At 42.9% G+C, this 21,873-nt stretch overlaps 1 protein-coding gene across 1 annotated transcript in view; it reads right to left on the bottom strand.

The window, feature by feature from the left end:
* Window positions 1–544: 544 nt before the first annotated feature.
* The window catches only part of LOC128878318 (transcription factor Sox-19b-like), a 37,249-nt gene continuing 15,920 nt past the window's right edge, over window positions 545–21,873 (bottom strand). Inside the window, exons 3-5 of the mRNA XM_054126433.1 lie at window positions 17,839–18,033; window positions 10,069–10,226; window positions 545–3,737 (exon numbers count right to left, since the gene is read on the bottom strand). Of these exons, the coding sequence (XP_053982408.1) occupies window positions 3,189–3,737; window positions 10,069–10,226; window positions 17,839–18,033 (902 nt within the window). The 3' untranslated portion in view covers window positions 545–3,188. The remainder of the gene's footprint in view (window positions 3,738–10,068; window positions 10,227–17,838; window positions 18,034–21,873) is intronic.

Raw genomic sequence — 21,873 nt, 5'->3', positions numbered from 1 at the left:
GGAGCGTCCTATAAGTGATGTTCGTTTAATTTTTATTTACTTAACATTGCCACGATTTAGGACGATTCTTACGAGACAGTAGAGTCATGTAATAAGATATTCCAAGTAAATTGTGTACATGGTATACATATGTAACCTGTTATGTTTTAACTTAATTCGTTGGTCTTCTTGTGTAGATCTGTCTGTATTAAAAATTATATTAAAATTATTTCATGACTGGTAAGAAGTATCGAAGGAATACGTAAGGTGATCAAGACGAATGTCGAAGAAAATAAAAAGAGAATATTAGTAATAGGATAAATATTTATGAAAGACTTCTACGAGGATTGCGAAGGAAAAAGAGCAAAGAAAAAGGAGGAAAATCGGAAAAGTCATACCGAGGGTGGTTCGAGAAACATTTGGTTAAAGTTTCCCAAGAATCACGAACGGAGGAAACGAAGAAGAAATACCTGAAAATAAGGACAGACGAGAATGTCGACATCGCAAAACTGAAGCTGGAAACGAGACAAGGGTCGGACGAGCGATTAAACGGTGTTCGGGCCACTTTCGAAGGATAATACTTAACGTTTATTTTGCTGTCTCACTTACAGTACAATATTTATAGGTTACTTCTGCCGCTTTAAATGTAATACTCGAATAATCGGTACAGTTTAAGATTTATCGTAACGATACAAATACAAAGGTTACACGTCGTACAGCGGGGCGTGAACGTTTCGCCAAAGCTCCCTAATTTTTCATTATAACATTCCTCCTCGCTCTCTCGCTTTCTCTCTTGCTCACTCTCGCGAAACATCTATAAAATCTCTCTCACGTGAAATCCTTCAACCGAACGTACGCAAACAAAACAAGGAAAACCAACCGCGGGAGCACTGAGTGCTTTCGTTCGCGGGGAACAAACAAAAACGAAGTCGGGGCGAGGTGATGCAGAGGGGTAAATAATAGTTTGGAAACGCGTTTTTCGACGATGCATAGTCTTATCGGTGTCACTGGACGATTACACGCCATCCCGAGGGACCCTCGACTAGAAATAGACAGAATTCCTGTCTGGATGTAGTCCTGTCTCGAGTAAGGAGTAAATTGGTCGTTGGATAAACGTTAAAATTTCAGTTATGGGATGGAACGAATGAAAATTTAATCGTCGCAAATAAATTCTTGTAGGATGAGTTTACTCGTTACTCGAATAAAATTTTGTCTGCTTCCGTCGACGAGTCCAGCGATACCAGCTCGATGAACAACGTATACAACAAAAAGTTTGGAGATAATAAATAAGCTAAGAGACTCTTTAACTTGGAATTAAACAAATAACAAATGTCCGTCGCACCGCGTCCGAAGCTACGCGTTCACGTGACATCAAGTCACGATTCTTGTTGCGACGTCGTCTCCATTTTATTATTAATTTCTTCATTTTTCATGTAAATAATTTACTTAAAAGCGCTGAAGAGTCGCTAAAATCGCGTCGCCATGATCCATAAGTAGTTGTATTTATTAATTCTCGTGTTTTCATAGAGGTTCGTTCACGATAACACAGTTGATAATACAACACGGATGATTTTGGCGGCTCTTAACCTTTCGAAAGAAATTATTCGTACGAAAAATAACAGAATACACGCCGGAGGGAAATTTACACCATGACAACCCGTCAGCTGTGATTGGAACGTCATGCTAACGGGACATTCAATTTTTCATAATGGAAAGTACGTAACATACACAACGTCACGAATTTGAAAGTTGTGACACTCGATGTCACGGGATTAAAAGCTGTGACACTCAACGTCACGTGAAAACGGGCTTTAAGGATAGAGGGGACAGGGACCAACGACGATCGTCGTTGGGAAAACAGGAATGCGAGGAAAGGGCGCGACATACTTCAACGAACTGGAGGGAATCTATGTACAGCGATTACGATTCGAACGTCCGCGCGGAAAACGCGTTTCCTGTTCAGTTCCTGGCGTAAGAAAACGCCACCCATCTTGGGATCTGCGAAAGAGAATCCCATTCACCAGTCTAAAGCCGTCCTCTCGCCTAAACGATGCGATCGGACACATTGCAATAAGAAAAAAGTGAAGAACAGAATCGATCCAAGTATCAAAATAATCGATAAGAAACTGTCAAAGAAAGATGTTGTCATTATTGTTATGTATATAGTTACATAGACCCATCGACTCATCCAAGAACCTTCGATTCTGAATATCAAAATATAGAGATGACTGCGAGACAATTGTTTAATAAAAACAATGAAATTAATATTTGAAACAAACCAAACTGCATTCGTCCACGGATTCGGGCAATTTTCATCATCGCGTCAACGTACAACTCGTTCAGTCGCGTCGGTCAGGTACGACAACGGCCTAAGACTGCCGATGACCGTAGCAGGAGGTCCTGGCACCACGTGGGTGTCCTGGAAGATGTAGCTGCCTCGAGGCTGCGGGACACAAAAGAACGCCGGGAACAGGGCTGAAGGAAAACCGTTTTCGAACGTCGTGCATGTTAATAATCCTTGCTACGCTATTTACACGAGGACTATGTACAATTCTCTTTATAATTTCGTCCTGGAAAGGCCGAAACCTATGTCTGATAAATAATCGTTGCTCCGGGGGGTGATTAGAACGGAGTGTTTCAATTTCGTTGTTAACGTCAACGATGCGCACCGTTGCTGGCCCTGTTTTCGCATCGCGTTGGCCCATTCACGAGGTATCCGTTCCATGGGATGTGCATTCACGGGTCCTGGTCTTGAAAGTCAGAGCCGTTGGTCTTAGGTCGCGGCGAGATTGAAGCTTTGAACCGTGTCACTTTACCGCGTTCTATAGAAATCGTTGCTCCGACTTGTTGGACTTTGAAGGAGGTCCGAGGTCTCAGAGGTTGAACCTTTGAAGCTGGATTATCAAGATACGTTAAGATCCTATAATATTCATTTTTCATTTCGATCCATTCGCGAAGACTTCGATAACAACTCCCTGTGTTTCAACGTGAACAAATACAAGGAAGTCTCTTCGAAGCCTCTTCCAGTCATGATCAGCTTTTCCTCGATCAGCTTCGTTATTCGCACCGCCAGGAACCCTGTTCCCTTCGTCGATCGACCTCCGGGTCATCGACGATGCACACCCAAACACCTCCGGAACGCGACACTTTCGGATCGGACTCTAGGGCAACTGCTCCTCGAAGATGGATCAGAGCTACGTTCTATCGGGTCAGAAGAGGACAGCCAATGGTCGTCGGAAGGACTCGTTTCCAGGTGCGGGGGCGGTTTGATAGCCGCTGTACTGGCTTATCTGGGGTCCGAGCAGGCCGCTACTTTGAACCGAGCCTGGATAATAAGCCGGTAGGCTCGCGCCAGGACTCGCAGCCGAGGAAGTCGACGTGGAACTCGCGCTGGACGAGCCTTGCTCGGTCCTCTCGTGTTGTTTGCTCATGTCGGGTGACTCTGCCGCTGGGGACCTCGTCGAACCACCCCCGCCCACCACGCTACCAGGGCTGGACTCCTCGTAGAGCTTGTTGTGCTCGTAACTGGGCCGATTGTAATCGACTATCGTCTGCTTCTGGTCCATGTAGAGCTTCGATTGCTCGAAATACGCCTTCGCGGAGTCCAGGTAGCTTCGGTCCAGGTACGATTTCGGACTGGAGTCCAGGTACTTGGGGTCCGAGTACATGCTCATCGCCAGGGTGCTGGGTGGCATGTAGGCGGCGCGGTACTTGTCCGCCTCCATGGAGTACTTCATCGCATCCATCGAGCTCACCACCTGGAACAAGGAAGAAATAGCTGGGTTTGATTCGTGGACTCCGGGAGTTTATATAAATTTTGGAGTTGGTACAGATTGCGTGGTAATGTAGACACAAGTTAGGTGTTGTTTGAAACCCTTGGCGAAACGTATAGAGACTTATGCCGATGATTCTATGAATGTTTATACGAAATGTGTTTGTTTGTGAGGTGTTAGAAAAATAATTCTGCTTTCTCTATAATCTTAATTATTTTCCTATGAATGATCATTCTCAGATAATTAATTACGCATCGAGTACAGCTCAAAATGCTATTAAAAATGTATCCAAGGTACCTTAGACATTTACAAATATCTACGCAAAATGTGCAGCCATCGTATCTACAAATTCGATTCGAATAAATAAACTACTCACGGAAAGACTTAATTTGGTCTCCCTATTCCACCCCCTAAATTCTAGTACCGCCCGAGGCTAATGGATCCCGTGTCACGTTTCCCGTCCGCCAATCAATTTTAATAAATCCATACGGCAAAAAAGGATCCAGAGGTGTTCTTCTCGTTCGAGAGAGAAGCTATTTCCAGCCAGGCCTAAAGAAACGCCACCGAGGAGGGACGCATTCGCCTCGGTCCGAGCCGCAAATCGCGAAATCGGCGGATCCGCTACGAGGACGACCAAGAGAGCTCGGAGATTTGTTCTACGCGGAGGACAAAGCTGCCAATGGCTATAAATTTCATAACGGTGTCCCAACGAAAATCGCCACGTGAGAGAGGGGGTGTCCGTCCGCGTGAAACCGCGACGATACTTAAAAAGGAAAAGAAAGGGTCGACTCCATCGTGGAGGAGGGCGCGTATTCCCGATTCTATAATTCGTGGACGAGGACCGCGCGGGATCCTTTGTCGGATCGTTAAGCGGCTTTGTCCGGATGATTTACATCCAGTCTTAGCCGCCTCGCTCGTCTCACCTCCCTACTACGTCCAATTGATTACCGCTCGGTTCCTCTCGCCTCGAAATCCTCCTGCGAGAATCGCGAATCGGACCTTCGCAGGGCGACGTCTGCTCCCTGGGCCACGATGGATCCGGAAATTAAGTGTTCCTCGCATTCCTCGCGGCTCTGAGAAGCCCTGGGAAGGATCGCAGGATCGTTCGTGTTATTTATAGAATCTCAGGTGTCACCGGCGCTGTTAGCGAGGTGATCGATCGACTATTCGGTTATTTCTTACTCTTCGGTAACCGTTCTCGTAATTAGGAGTATTTTCGCTACTGCTGGAACTTAATGCTCGTTTAATACAACGTTTCAACTCTTCCATTCGATTTTTTGTCAACGCTTGCTAATATGTGCACTCGCATACATTTGGACTACCTGTGTCTCGATAACGAAGCCTCGCATTGTAAAATTTTCGATTCGTTTTGATATTAAGAATTAAAGAACGAAGGCTCCACATTCTATTCGAAGGCAAACACAGCCAATCACTTCATTTAATCTCAAATATGGGATTCCACCCCTTCGTCTTCATTCTCCCGCCTCTATGACCCTCGAATTACATCCAAACACCCGCTATCTCCCACATAATCTCCATTTGTCACCAAGAGGGAAGGAAAGCTCGGTAGCAACCTGGGTCAACTACCTCGGCCATTGCTCAGCCTCTCGGTGACCATGAATTTACTGCCGAAACTTTCCGAAGCACCGCCAGAGATTACTCTCTACGAAAGTTGCCTCCGACCGAACGGCTTCGAAGATAGAATGCACATAAATTCGAAGAACAAAATCCGCGTTTCAATCGACTCTCCGCTCTCGCGGCGGCATTACTCCAAGTCGGATCCATAAGGACGCGATGTGGGTGAAATATTGACGAGCCGTTGCAACAATGTCCTCGGCTGACTTTCTCGCTCCGGCAAACATTCCCAGCTCAGCAATGGAGAGTGGGGCCATTTGGAAAATAAAGTGCGCTCCTAGCAAAAGACGTTTCGCGTTCTGCTGCTCTCTCGCTCTCGCTCGGTCACTCCAGCTTTCCGCTGTGGTTCTGCATTTCTGTCCCCGGGCCCCTCTTCGTCTCCGACGACACATGACGGCGAGAAGAATAGGCGCTTTTGTGAATGAAAACAGAAGAGAAACGGTACGACGTTATTGTACGCTTGAACGGCGACACCGTGCTGGTGCACGATAATTAAGTCTTGCCTGACGAGCCATGGACGAACGGCGCAAGCTGGGATGCTTTTTATCCATTTGACGCTGGCCGATCCACGGAGCCGCGGGTTTTTCGGTTCATTATTTTTGGCATTTCGTCGTTTCTGAAGATGACAGGTGATGGAGGTATCCTTTTTTATTCTTGAGCGGATTTGTGTTTGTTGGAATTAAGGCGAATAATGAATCGGTAACGTTCGCTGTTAAAGCAACAAAGCCGAGTGTGCTGTATCGATTCGTGTGTATTTGAGGTAATACTTGATTGATACAGGTTCATTCTGTTGTATGTAATCGATAATCTTATTCAAATTTTACTTTAACGCGCCTTTGTATTCGTTCGATTGTGGCTACCAAAGGAAGGATTTGAAACATCAACGCTGTAATACCCGGATCAAATAATGGTCCATAAATCGAATCGTATGCATTTGGGTAATCGTTGTTTAATATGAATTTATTCTACCGTATATTTCTGCCAGCTGTTACGTTATTCGAATCTCGTATTCGATGAACCTGTGGGTTACAATAATCGTGAGCTGCTATTCGAAGAATTTATAGCATTCAACCTGGGCATCGAGTATCCTGCAATTGTATCTTGTCAGGTCGTTTCAACGATAAACGTGGAAGAGACATACTCTTGACAAATCTCGCGCCTTATTTCGAAAATCCACAAAAAGAAAACCACCGAACATAAATATTCAACTCGACAGATTATCGAAATTCCTCGCACGAATGTAAGAACATAATACGATACCTTAGCAGGTGAATACAATAATGGGGCTGAAGAGATTAACATCAAGTACTGGTTCGTAAATTTTCAACAAGTTCAGAAAATTCACAGAGAAGAAATAAATTATCCTGTTAAGTAACCTAATCGCCATAGCAGATTTAAATAAGGCGCGTAAGATGGTATGAAGGCAGCATAGCATATCTGTACGCAAATTAGAGTATTTACTGGCGTTTTCCTTCTTCTTCTTCTTCTTCCGTTTGTTTGTTTTCCGCATTGTGTATGTAAGATCTCTCTGTACGACGAACCGCGTGGCGAGAGTATAAATTTATATTTTTTGGAAACCGGTGAGTATTTGACTGATCACTAATTGCAATGTAAACTCTAATACATCCGAACACCATAAATGAAGGATTCAATGCTACAGTAATATCTAATTCAATGTCAAATTTCAGGGCACCGCAGCCCATTCTTTCCCTCGGATCTGCTTTGTAACTTCTAAGTAATTTCTAGCTGCAGCTCCTTCCGGAGTCGACATCCAAGGAATGTACCCGAATCTTACGGATCGTCTCGAGTCGATGGATCTCCCGAAACGGATATCTTCAATGACGGGCCCCCAGCGACGGCGATGACGATGCCGTTTCGTTCCAAGGGACGATAACAGAAACGGCGTTGGAATTCTTCGCTCGTGCTCGCCGGTTCGCCAATAATAGTCGGGGCTGTATCGCGTCGGTGCGTCGTTCCAGACGCGTCGGCCATTCAGCCGTTGAATGCAGAAATAACTAGCTATCTGTTTGTCTCCCGTACCCAGCTGCGGAAATTCATACACAGACCACGGTCTCCGGTTTCTGTTTGCGAAGCCACCCGGGGGCCCCTTTGTTGCGACAACGAATGAAACGTACCTACGCTCGTCCTCCGCATCGTCCTCCTCTTCTTTCTCTTCCTATATCCTCTCTCGCTACTCCTGCTGCTTCTCATCAGCGATCTACCTCCCCTTTTTTTCTCCCCCTGTCGTTCCCTCGCTTTCATTCGGACCCCGTGGACGATCTAGGCCCGCGAGCCTCGCCACGAATCGAATCACGATCCGCGATATCCAACGACTCGTTCGATTCGTCTACGAACCTATTATTTACTTTGTATCATGATCGGTGTATGAAGTATTTGAAACAACAAATTGGATCTTGTATGCACGAGGCGACCAAGTGGTCCGTCACAGGAATGTTCACACTCCTTGAAGATAATGTTTGTTCCGATTCAAATGCATGCTACTTCCTCATATGTAAGTCGACAAATAATTCTTCCTATTAGATTAGATTTATTATATTCTTTGAATACCCTAAGTTTTAAATTTAATACCGGACTTTTAAATCGAATTGTACACTTGCAATTGGTTTGTTTTTAATATTTGGCTGTATGTATGTTACCACTCTTTGGAACAAACGTTACAAAAATAAATGTCAGCCGTCGAAACTGTTCAAATAGTAAATACATTGATATTTTTAAAAATTTAATTTGGAAAATCAGATTTCTAAGGGATATACATTCATTACGTAGTAACAAACTAAATATTACGTACGTACAAAGTCCATTCAGTCCAAATAGTACTTACTTAGTAGTAAGAAAATACGTACTGCCTAAGGACAATGATTGTTTAACACAAATGAATGTCGAATAATCCTGTCTATTATCTAATGCAGCTATTCTTCCCGGTTTCAAAGATTGGAGCAAGAAATGGACACGCGAAGAAGGCGAATAAAATTTCGTCAGGGGAGGAGGCGATCCCGAAGAGACGCGTGAATGCAGCGATAAATCTCGAGATTCTCCGATCGGGTCTCCCGACGTCAAATTCCGCTGAATAGGGACGCGAAAGAAATAACCGCGTGGGTGGCTCTTTTCCGCTGGCATCTCGATAACGCTCGTTCCTGCGTGCCCGCGTCTCACGCATTTTTCGTGGCTGACAAATCGCAATCGTCGATGCCGCCCTTCTCCGCGTGGACCGACCTCGTTCTCTAATTGAATCGTGCATTGTCGTCTCGGCGATCGTTACTTCTCGATTCCCTTCCACGGAAACTGCGGACGCTTTATCGCGAAACTATGGGGTTCTATGTTATATGAGCGATTTTGGAGAAGCTTCGAAGAGGAGTGTTAAAAAACTTCTCGTAGCTGGAACTTTGATAGCTCCAATTTCAAGGAACTACGAGGAAAGAAAATTTACTTTGTTTGCATTTCGACTTCCCATTTTCTAGGTGCACCTTTGAGACATTACATTTTAGGACACCACACAAGGAATTCCCATATTTTAGGTACACTTTTGAAACATTAAATTTTTAGAATTCTTGAAAGAAATAAAATTCATTCCCTTCACATTTAATTTCCTATTCTCTAGGTACACCTTTGAAACATTAAATTTCAAGACACCACAAAGGAATTAAATTTACTTTGGTTTCCATTTCAACTTCCCATTTTTTAGATAGACCTATGAAATTGTAAATATCAAGAAATCATAAAGAAATAAAATTCATGCCCCTTACATTTAATTTCTCGATTTCTAGGTACACCTTTGAATCATTAAATTTCAAGTCACCGCAAAAAAATAAAATTTATTCGCTCTCCATTTCAACTTCCCATTTTTTAGGTAGACCTTTAAAACCTAAAATTTCAAGAAATCAGAAAGAAGTATAATGCACCCCCCCCCCCCTGCCATAGGCACAAGCAAATCCTGTTGTCTCCTACAGAGTTTTAAAAGACAACACGCGTTCTCTCTACTCATGCTTCCTTTTCCATTTCCTTTGTTCTAACGTCTTTAACGTTTCCAGTCATTGTCTTCTGAAAAAGGGGGAATGTTCCTCGTTGTTCGAAGCCTCGTTATCTATCGCTGAAAGTGCCACGGCACTTCCTCGTTTTTCGCAGCGTAACGGCACCGCCACGCTTCAATTGTGCAAACCATGAAAGAAAACGCAACGTGCGCCGAATCCGGCCGCGAGGCAAACTGAAACGGACCTTTCCGCCAACAATGCGCAATTAAAATTCCGTGCAACTCTGCCCGCTTTGTCGCAATATTTCGAACTATTATTCCCCCTGTATCGTTCCGCGTCGTCGCCGTCAGCCTAATCGCGACAAGGAAAACTGAGAAACGTGGCCTCTGTCCCGATGAACATCTACGATTTCTTCTTTCGACTCGCTTTGGTTCTCTGGTACTCTGGTTCTTCGTTCTTAATTTGTTCTTCCTCGATTTCCATTTGTTTCTATAGGTATGAATATTCGAACGATATTTAACGTCTAGAAAATTCAAGAAGAAGCCTCAATCTTAGATTCGATATTTCCGGTGGGGGTGGAAATGTCGGAGGAATTTCGAACGAGAGGATTGCGAGACGCCAGCGGTGCGGGCATCGTGAATGGCTCTCGTTACGCGAAAACAAGTATTTATTTACTAGAAACGTCGACTCACCTGAGCAGGTGCTCCGAGACCGGCGGACATCGCCGCTGCAGACTGCTGGGCAGCCGCAGCCGCCGCTGCGGCCATGCTTGCTGCGGAAAGAGAACCATAAGCCGCAGCGGGACCATAGTAGGAACCCATTCCAGCTTGTCCCATACTGCCAGCCATTCCTGCAACATATAATTAAAATAACATGAAGATAACAAGAAATATAATATTTTGCATCAGTCGAGCATCAATTGTTACAGTCTTTAGGTAGTTCGTTGAAAATTCTTTTCAAGCGTCGTGCTCTTAAAAATTGTCCCAACTGCTAGCAATTTGTAGAAGATTTGTAACACAATTTACGGTATCACATCTCTGACTCAAGAGCGAAACCACTAAGAATTTTCAATTTTTATCTTGACTGGTTTCAGTTTCTATCTTCGGACACTGACTGAAGTCAAAATTTGAATTTAATCTGGACCCAAAATTCTAGATGGACAGCATTAGTTCATACATGGCAAAATATACTCTCTGACTTGAATATTCCAAGGATCTGCGATGTGTGTAAGTTGAGTTATAAACTCCAAAAGAATTCCAATAAATAAATTCCAATCAAATTTTAATTTGTACAGAAACCTTCTAGCCAAGTGTATATCTACTGTTTGTAAACGTTTGCAAACTTCCTTTGAAAATATATAATAACACATATAAGCAGGCAAAGGGTGCCCACGAGATCTACAGCTGCGTATCGATCGCGAGAGCCTAGTTCGTTTTCCCTAAACGCGATCCCGACAATAACGCAATCGATCGTTCCTTCATCTTCGATTTCGACCTTTCGACGATCGACAATGCCAATGATTAACCGAACAAGCGGGCATTTTCGTCGAGATTAATATCGAGAGCCGCGCGTTCCTCCGACGTGTAAGAGCGTCGGATGCTTATCGATCATCGTCGCCGAACGACGGAAACGCGGCGAAAAGAATGCCTATAGCAACGAACCGCCATTGTCGAAGCGTCGTGAATCTCTACGGTGACGAAGAAACGTCCAAGAAGAAGGTCGTGGATGATTGGCGGCGAGATTTATGACGACCGACAACGAGGAATTCACGAGCATCCGATTATTAATCGTGCGATTTTGTAACCTCGCGTTCCGTGGTCTTAGGTCCGTGAAAATTACGAAAACGAGCGTAGTATGTGGATAATAGATTTAAAATAATGTAACAATAGTAGGTCTTTACAGTAAAGTTTGTTTCGGAGATAGTATTCGGAGGCAGTATCCTACAAATTTTGTTATCATTAGATGAATTTCATCATTGAGATGAAATTGTAATTCAAAGGAGCGAGATTTACAGTAATTTAAATGAATGTTAATATACACAGTCTGTCTCATAAGAGCGTGTTGGCTATATTTCTGTGAATGTTTATATATTTGTACAAAATTTTATAAATTTTACTTCCATAATGAAGTACAAACTAAGAGGAAGGTGTATCACCAAAATGAGACCAATTGTACACTATATTCGAAAGATATGGAGGTCGTTTCCAGCATCTTACCCTGAAAAATTAATAGAAAGCATGCCGAGACGGTGCCAAGCTATAATTGCTAATGGGGGATATTGGAGACCTTACTAGGTAAATGAATATTAATGTTTTAAGTGTAAATTCGACCCATATAAAACTTTGTACAAATATATAAATATCTACAAAATTATAGTCGACACGCTTTTGTGAGACAGACTGTAACACAACATGGATGGATATACATATAAATAACATAACCCAGACCTAACCGAAAATCAAATTGCACGAATTGATCGAATTAATTACTCTCGTCCCCTAGTGAAAATAAGTAAAAGCACCATTCGTATGAATTTATAATTTACATCTTAGAAAGCACGTACCAGAAAAACTTGGTAAATTAGAAAAAGACATATTTATAAGAAAAGTCGGAAGAGATTCGTCCGACTTTCGAGCCCAATTTCAGCTATAATTATCCGCGAAATCGTCGTCAATTGCGCCTTATCTCCCGTGCGTCCCGAAGTTGGCTCGCACAATCGCTATGAACAGATGTTCGATGGATTGGGCGCGTACACGCGAGCTACACCCCTCCCTCTTTCCGTTTACACAGATTTGTTTGACGTTCCAGCCTCCTCATTGTTTTCATTGTTTCCCGTCTCGTACCGGATTACATAATTTTGAATTTCTCCGCGGCGCTCCCGGGTCAAAGAAAAACGGGAGGGCGGAAACAATGGCGCCGAAATTATGGTCGTGAATGGCCCCCGGGTCGGAGGGCGGCGAACGAATAATCGATGCACGAAATTTCCATTTGGTCGCAGCGCGGGAACAAATAGTTCACGCGAAATCGACGCCGCGACCAGAATATGTATCTGGATTCCGACGAATTTATCGAGATTCCCGGTGATTAGATTCCGGTTAAATGGAGTTCACTTTTTCCACCGTTCGACGGGGTGCGCGCGCGCGGAATGATCACCGGGTAGTCGATGAATCAGAAAGTCGTGCAGCTCTTTCCGTTTTTCTTGAAAATTTTATTTCTACGCTTGAGATTCTTTTCGTAGTAATTTTATTCGTTCCAGTCTTGCTATCCATTCGTACTCTTTCATTTCCGTTCTAATTTTATGATTTAGTTAACTCACCAAATTACTCGTTTAATTTTCTAATCGTTCCTCTAAATTGTACAAACTTTTTCATTCATTAATTGTCGCACATTTCCTCCTCCAACGAAATCTTTGAAGTCCCCTATAAATCCTGATTACAAAAAATATAGAAGACAGCAAGAGACTATTGAACATCTACGCAGCAATCGGATAAAAAAAAAAGGACCTCGATTAAATCAACGAAAAATAATTAAACCCACCCCGTACTGACTTTCATCTCAATGAAGCCCCTGTCAAACAACAACGATAAAAAATGCAAAACCACGCGAAAATCTACTAAGTTAGGGTTCGATAAAAAAAAAATATAAAGGAAGCAGTCACGCGACGGCTCCGACGTTAATTTTCAAAAACACGGGTCAAAAGTCAGCGTACACAGGTCTGTATCTCGGGGATCGGGGCTCGAAGCGCTCCGTATAAATCGTCGAATAATTCCCTTCGGCGCGGAAGGGTAGCGCTTCGTGGGGGCAGGATTCATTAGGTTTACGCACGCGAGAGCATAAACATGTCGGTGGCCCATTATTTATCGAATTGTCTTAGTCCACGACGCTGTTACGTACGAGGTCGCCTACGATTTTGCCCTGGGCCCTTCGACGGAGGCACGTGACTATGAGGGCTTGGATTATAAATTCCTCGTTTTCTTTTTTTTTTTGTGTTGGAGGTGATCGAACGAAAGATTCGAAAAATTTACACGCGATTTCGATAAGAGGGGGCGATAATTGGATTAATTTTTCATTTTACTCGACGAAGCATCGACGACTGAGACAAAGCTCGTTACGTAAGGGCACAGGTTCGTTGTTTTAATTAATGATAGTATTGTTGCGACGGCATGAAGACGCTCCTACGAACGAGTGGAAACGAGTTCCCGTTCTTCCGGTTGCCAAGAGCCGGGAGATATTTAAAATGAGAGTTTGGTGTCAGACTTGCTTACGAATGCAAGTCTTTACTATATTTCAAAGTTTATAAGGTATCGTTGTAAATTAATATTCAAAGTTATTGTCGACCGTCGACCCCTCCGGCGCAACAGTATAAGTATCGATTCGGTAAGAAATCGCAATCAACGAGGGTGTCTTTTATTGGAAGAGGGTGGCCTCTTCTTCACGCAGTACCCTTATTATCATCCATACTTGTTTTATGCTTTTATTGGAATATTCCGATGATAGAATTCATACAAATAGCGCAGTTAATTTATGTTGATTTATGCTATTATTATCAACAGCAATAGGCTCCTCGGGATACGTATCACTAGAATTACAGAGGTGAATACTAAATCGTATCTCGAAATAGAGATAGCATTTAACGCAAACAAGGAGGAAAGTAGAAATCCGACCAAAAGTAGAAATGGCGTCTCCCCTTAACTCACGCGCTTAAGTCGCTATCTGTGCGAGCGGAAACCGCGATCAGAAATTCCAGCCTAAGCTTATAATTTATCCCAGTCACCCACGCACTTGTCTTATGCGCGTGCCACTGTGCGGGGACGTGCTCGCCAACAGCCGAGCCAAAACAGGGACAAAAAAGGGTTTAGGTAGAACGAGAGACGGGAGTAGAATCGGTAGCCCGATTCTCTTGTAACTATTTTCGAATACAAATGGCACCTTCTGCATTAAACATTTGGAGACAGTTCGCAAAGATACTATGAAATGCGAGAATTTAAAAAATTGGTATATTTATAGAGAATATATAAATAGCGGAGCGAGGAAGGATACTTATTTTCCTGGCTTTGGAGTCGAGGGATAAATATTCATTATTGTTGATTGCTTCAAGTACGATGCAGTGAAATAAAATGCAGTGTGTGTAAATTATTGACGTTCAAAATAATGTACAGAAAAATGTCAATGAAAATGATAGACAAGAAAGTTTCTTGAAAAACTTAGGAATAATATTCCAAAAGTGTACATTATTGAACATTGTGTGATAATGTATTAATTCCGTACTGTTACTTCGAATGAAAAATTTGGAGTAACTATATTTATAATGAGCTAAAGACAGGTGAGTTTCATACGAGTGGAGGGATAAATATTCATTATTGTTGATTGCTTCAAGTACGATGCAGTGAAATAAAATGCAGTATGTTTAAATTATTGATATTCAAAATAATGTACAGAAAAATATCAATGAAGATGATAGACAAGAAAGTTTCTTGAAAAAATTAGGAATAATATTCCAAAAGTGTACATTATTGAACATTGTATGATAATGTATTAATTCTATTCTGTTACTTCAAATAAAAGATTTGGAGTAACTGTATTTATCATAAGTTAAAGACAGGTGAGTTTTATACTAACGATTAGTTCACTTATCGAAAACTATCGGACTGCGATTAAATACTCGAACCTGTTCCAGATCTGAATTTAAAGTTCAAAAATGTCTACTTACGAAAAGAGTGGATGCTTCCAGAGAATTAATGGGACAAAGTAGCATGTCGCGAAGGGGTAGAAAAGGGAAGAGTCCGAGGAAAGGAGGGAATGATAGTGCCCGAAGAATGGAGTAAAAAGATAAGAAGAGTGGACGCGGAGTACGAGCGATAAATCGAGGATTACCGATCACTTTTCGAGGCGTCGCGTGGGCGAAGAGATAAATTCAGGCTTTAATCGGGCCGTCGCCGTTGCCGGAATTAATAATTTTGTTCGGTTATGCTACAGAATCACGGCGGAGGGCTCGTGAAATGCTCGTGAACGCGTTCACGTGGACGAGAAAACGAGTTACGAGACCCCTCGCGCCATACTCGTTCCGAAACATTCGACAGAATTCAAATAAAACGACGTCGATCGATTGATAAATCGAAGAGGTTACTCCGAATAAAACCATAGAGATAATTCAGCCCTTAAGCGACTTAAACGAAGTGGCACTTACGAAAGACTCGAAAGGAGTAATGTTTCTAATTAGGTAGATATTTTCCTGAAGAACGTTTGGTAAACGAATTAAACTGTAATAAATTTAACGAGTAATAAATTTACAAGTTGCCGCGATATTACTAATTAGGAAGAGACTTTGCGAAGAACCAGCGTTTAGTAAATCGATCTGTGATAAATTGAATCTCGAAGTTGCCGCGATATTTCGCTTTAAAATGCATGCAGAATTTCTGTTGATGATTCGAGTGCAAAGATGCCTCGATATTCGTAATGCATTCATAGACATAGCTAGAAAAGTTCATTCTTGTTTCAAGAAGCACCAAGACAAACTTCACTGGTACAGTCACCTTATTTACATATCATTGCGAACAGTTACAGTGAACAATTATTAGACGTTTCCATAGAAGAATGAAAAGTAACATTCCACTGGAAACTATTTAAAAGTTGCACAGGACATTATCCTCGAAGGTTATCCAAACTATACGAAAGGCAAATTGTGGCCCAGGCACGTATTAATAAAACAGTATAATACGTTTCACAGGTGTTCGCATTAATTTACCCATTCTTTGTACTCTCGAGCTTCTATTTCCAGTTGTAAGCACATCATCAAACAATCAACTACAATCTCCTACTCGCAAATACTTGCAAGTACAACCTCCAACGTATTAACCCTTTGCACTCGAGGCCTTTCTTTTTGGTATCTACCAGCATCTCGAGATGCTTTCTCAGCATTCTATTGCCACGAATGCTAAGATTATATTGACTTTGAAAATGAGATCTCTAATTCGAGATTTGAGAATCAGGTCATCTTTGCCTCAACGGCAATCGTTTTATTGGCACTTCGAGTTCCAAAGAAACTAAACCTGAAGAAAACTTAGTGATGACTGAGAGTCACCTCTCGAGTACAAAGGGTTTAACCTCCATTTCAACCTTAACCTCTACTCCCCAAAGGTCACCTCCTCGAAAGTATGTTAAAACCCGTATCATCCCACATTGTTTGCCCCGATGCGATCATTTACTACTAGGAACCGTTCAAATCCGCCTAATCTTTCGACGATCGGGCGACGAGACACGCTCTGCGTTCCCACGAAGTCGAGAAGAAAGAGCGCCATCAAGGAAAACCGTGCGAGCGTGAGGTCATCGATGATCGCAGTTCAAACGCAAGTGTTCGTCTCGGTCCGCGACTGTTTGCCCAAGTGCATAACCGACAATAGCTGGCAAACGTACGCGGGCAGAAAGGCGCGTCGGGAACGCGTCTTTGACGCGAAACGGGCAACGCGCGAACCATTAACGAGACGCTCGAGAAAATGGCAGAGGAAACGAGAGTCGGGGGCGAACCTCGAAGAAATCGCCATTATAAGACTTCCGACCACGGATCCCGGGGGGCATCGCCGGCAACAATACGGCTGAAACGCGAGCCGAAAAGATAAGAATATCAAAGCCCTACCAGACGAACTGTTCTTTCCCTATTGTGCTCCGGCCGCAACTGGCGGAGCACACCTTCGAGTCCGTTGCCGTTCTCTTGGATCCGCGAAGGATCGATTCCGCCTTGTCTTTTCCTACCATAATCGCATTGTCTCGCCGATATCGTAATGGCAGACCGAACCGGGACAGATAATTGCGGAGGAGAGCTGAGAGTCTTTGGTAATTGCAGGAGAGACGTTGGATGGAGAGCTTGGGGGAGTCCAATTGGAGATGGAAACGGAGTATCGATAAGAAAAATTAGTTTGCGATTGACTGTGTGGCGATGGACAGGTTTCGAGTTGGAAACGTACGGTAGGTTAAGGAAGATTCTTGTTTGTCTGTAGCCTTGGGTCTTTTGGAGAGTCATAGAATGATAGGTAGGGTATAGACCTAGATTTTAGGTAATAGTCCCCGACAATTACTTCACGCGAGAATTTTTGTAAACTTACTGATTTATTCCCTTATCGATAGGTCTTAAATCTGTTCCATGTACTGTATCGAAAGTAGTGTAAAACTATGATTTAGGTTGCCATGACTCTGAATTTAAATCGTCCATACAATTACACTATCTAATTAATATATAAATATTACATATTTCTATTCAAATTTATTTGTTTTAGATTCTCTTATAACTCCTATTACTTGACTCCAATACCGATCAATCTTTATAGATAAAAGCATCGGTTATTTAATTTACCAGAGCGTTAATATTAGAGACTTATTATACAGAGAGAAGTATTATACAGTAGTACTGTATAATATAGGTCAAAGTTTCAAAGTAGTAGCTTTTATGTTTGAAAAGATCGACTTACCAGCACGAAGCGCATCCATGGGCACGCTCGGGTACGGAATGCTGTAAGGGTAGCCCTCCTTCCGCAAGGTTTTTGGCTTTCTTCTGGGCCTGTATTTGTAATCAGGGTGTTCCTTCATGTGCTGCGCCCGTAACCTCTTCGCCTGATCGATGAACGGCCGTTTCTCGTCCTCCGTGAGAAGCTTCCATTCAGCGCCTGGAACAATAGATTTCGATAATTAGAATCGGCGAATTAACAAGTTCCAGCGTTGAAAAGTTTCAGCCTCGTTTGGAGGGCTCGGGAATTTTTCCCCGACGAAACTCGACCGGGAAGTGGAATTTTAACGAGAACTGTGGAAACATACGGGAGAAGAATCGATCGCGAGCAAAATTCTTGTGAAAATTTTCTTACAGAAGTTTCAGTCGGGGAAACTTTTATAACAGTTTGAACTCTCAAGACTCCCCACTTTCGAAGGGTTTCGGTTCCACTTGGGTCAACGCTAACCCCCGATATAATACCAGAATTGATCCTCTTTCGACGGAGGAAAATGGAACTAACATTTTTCTTTCGAAACGGAGATGAAACAATCGCCACTTCAAAATTGATATCGCTATTTAAATCAATGTAGGATACGAAAGCAATTTGCACATACATAATACTCTCGAACGAATTAGATTTAAGAACTATACTAAGGACAGTTACGTAATGTAATTAACCAAGAATACGTAATAAATTCCAACGGTCCTGGAATCTGAGAGGTAGAAATGCAAGTGGTAAGAAATTTGAAATGGACTCGCAAAAAGTATAAAAATAGGCAACACTGAAACACTTCACCTTACCATTGAGGCTCGAATAATTCCTAAAAAATGTTAACGATACTGTTCCTACCAGAAACAATGACTCTAGGACAAATAGGAGCAACATAGTCAGATCATCGCAGAACCTTTGAAAAAGACACTCACGGTTATAAAGCAAATAGTAACTACATCTCGAGACCCCGACAGACCAATTTAACGCACTGGAAACAGCCCATCGAGCATCCCGAATTTTAATCCGTATAAATAAATTTCTGAATACCAAACGAGCGATTTTTATTCGTCGATAAAACCGGGCATGGAAAAAAAGTGTGGCATTCGCGAAAACAGAAATAGGGACGCGTCGCGATCGAGTGGCTCTCGCGTGTTTGCGGTCTGTATAAAGCAGTTTGCAAACGAACGATAGGCACTTGGATAACGCGTCCGATCAATGAGTATAAAAGGCATTTGGACGCTGTGTTTACCCGGTGAAACGGCCGTGTTGTGTGCCACCGCCGGCAGAACCAGCCGTTATGGCTGAATTATCGACGAGCCCGCGATCACGCCTCATTTAAATCCGACTCGTTGACGATTGTCCGCGCGGAAAATTGCATTTGCATTTTCCCGTCGAAACTCCCATCGAGCGACTCGTTGTTTGTATCGTTCAAGACGATTGTTCTCGTCGCGTCATCACGGTTTGCATGGGGAGGGAAAAAAAAGCACCATTAACGCGTTGCTCGCTGCCACGTGAAATCGTGTTTGTATGTTGGGATCTCGTCTTCGAAATCTCTATAAAATGATTACTGACGATGGAATTATTGGCAAAATTTAAGTAGCCTGGACATCCACGTTTAATAGGTCAATTTTTTAATAAATATTCGAGATTGAAACAAAGTTTGGAATAGAATATATCGTCGAAGTTTTTCTTTAACAATAGCTCACGATAAAAACAGCGAAATAAATAAGTACAATTTAATTTAAATCCAGAAAGTACTAAAGCAAACCTCGGGTCTGTCACGGAAAATCGCGAAACGAGACAGTAGGCACGAGGAATGAAACAAGCATGGCGACGCGTTCCTCGCAACCAATTTTCGCGTGTAAACTGTTTGACGAGCGGGAGAGCCACGAAGGGAGAACGCGACAGAGAAAAGGGAGTCGTTCGCCCCGAAACAACCGATGTTTTCGCGGCAAAATGCTCCAACATCTCTCTCCTCTTTCCACTCTTGGTCGTCGTTGTTCCTTCGGCGGTAGAAGGTCGATTGTTTCGCCGAGAATTAATTACCACTTGTTGTCGGGGGTGCAAGCTGTAGCGGCGCGGACAAAGCGCGAAGCGCTTGCATCATGGAAACGGAGCCCGGGGTTCAAACGAGAAACGACGCCGACGCCGTGCGAAGTCCGTCCTCTGCGGTTGCAGCCGCGAAACAAAGGGCGCAGAGGTTGCCCCCAACTCGAGCCAACAATGGTTGCCAGTGTCGGAACGCCTGGCGTCTTTCGAACGACGATGTTTGATCTCGCTTAATCGGGGAATTGGAAGAACTATGGTTTGATTGGATGCCGTTTGATTCACGATGAAAATGTTTGCCGGAAAGTTTTGGAATTTTTTAAATGGCTCAGATACGACGATTGCGTAGAATGTTTAATGAAATTAAGGTGATATGTATCGGGGTATCGGTGTCGAAGCGTTTGAAGCCTTTCGTTTACCGATGTTTAATTCTGTCTACTGGATCGGGGGAGATTTGATAGCTTTGATTTGTGATAGAAATGCTTGGGAAAGTTTTGATTGTACTCGGCTTCAAGTTTGTGTCGTCTGACGTCGTTTGATTCGTAAGGAGAATGTTTGATGAATACATTTCTTAGTCGTTCAAGATTCGACATTTTCGAAACGATTTTACGTGCCAGATCGCAAGAGTTCTAACATTACCAGGTATTCGTAAATAGTCAACATGGCTTGGAAGACACACATTTCCGTAATTACGAAGAAGTTGGAAATTGGGTTGCTAAATGGATAAGCTCGAAAGATAAACTGTTCTTTCGTCGCGGAATTCAACTTTTGCCAGAAAGGTAAGAAAAAATAGTAGCTTTTGAGGGCAAATATTTCGATTGATACTTTTATATACTTTACTATTAAAATAAATGCTTAAAAAATACGAAAAAACAGTGGCTTTCAATGCAACCTCCTAATAGTATTGCTCGATATAATTAAGAACTCGTTACTGTTTAGTCAGATACGTAACGCTTCGATGCACGTATCCGAATAGCAAATATTGCGTAACAACCAAAGTTCCCGGTGCTCCGAAATCGAACGTTTCAGGCCACGAGAAACCACCCCGTCCCACCTCAAAGCCCCACGGCCGGGAGTTCCAAAAAATATTCAGTTAAAATTGAACAGGGAACGCGAGTTCCCCAAAGGAGAGGAAAAAAAAGGAATCAGGCCAAGGAGAGGCGCGCGACAGTAATATCAAGAACGAGCACGTTCCAGCGGACACACAACGGCCATGCCGGAGGAATCGCTCAAGGGGGATGAAAGTTCTCGATACAGAGCGGAGATACACTACCGGAAATTCGAGGCGCACCGGTGCAGATACGAGGTGGAGAGAGGATGGGATTCACGTTGCCCGATGGATCTTTTACTCTCCTCGTTATTGTTGCTGACAGCAGCCAACAACAATGAAAAGAGTTGCTTCGTCTATAGTGGAGCACACACAGAGAAAGACGGGGAAGAATGGCGAGAGCGGGCTAAACAATACGAACACGTGGTGATTCACAATGAACTTCGTGGAACGAGAGAGAACCGGAAGGAAAGAGAGGAAACGTGGAATCCGAGATGTTTGTCTTCCGGGACAATGCGGAGCGCTGATAACGCATTCGAGTCCAGCGACTGGTGTCGGACCATTCTTAATCCCTGTGCGGAGCGTTTCCAATACGTTCGGAGAATATGGAAAGCGCAGATTCCGGACGAAGATGGGCGAAATCCTGATTCGAGCACAAAATTTCGCGTGACGGATGAAAGGTAAGAAAGCCGCTCATTGCACAAATCGATGGTCTCCATAAAACATTTTTTAAAATTCCCTTTATAACATGAATTCAAATAAATATTGTAGAATGCATAAATATAGATGTAGCTTTCATTAAACGGTACATAAAATTCATAAGATAGAGTAGCCAAAAAATAATCGTCAGTAATACTGCAATTTCTATGTGACCGGTGGAGTTAATTGGTTTGTTTCAACGGCTCAAATGTTGAAATTAATCGGACGGGAAT

This window comes from Hylaeus volcanicus, chromosome 6 (genome assembly GCF_026283585.1).
Source record: "Hylaeus volcanicus isolate JK05 chromosome 6, UHH_iyHylVolc1.0_haploid, whole genome shotgun sequence".
In the NCBI taxonomy this organism is placed as follows: domain Eukaryota; kingdom Metazoa; phylum Arthropoda; class Insecta; order Hymenoptera; family Colletidae; genus Hylaeus; species Hylaeus volcanicus.
This window is presented reverse-complemented; position numbering and strand designations above follow the sequence as displayed.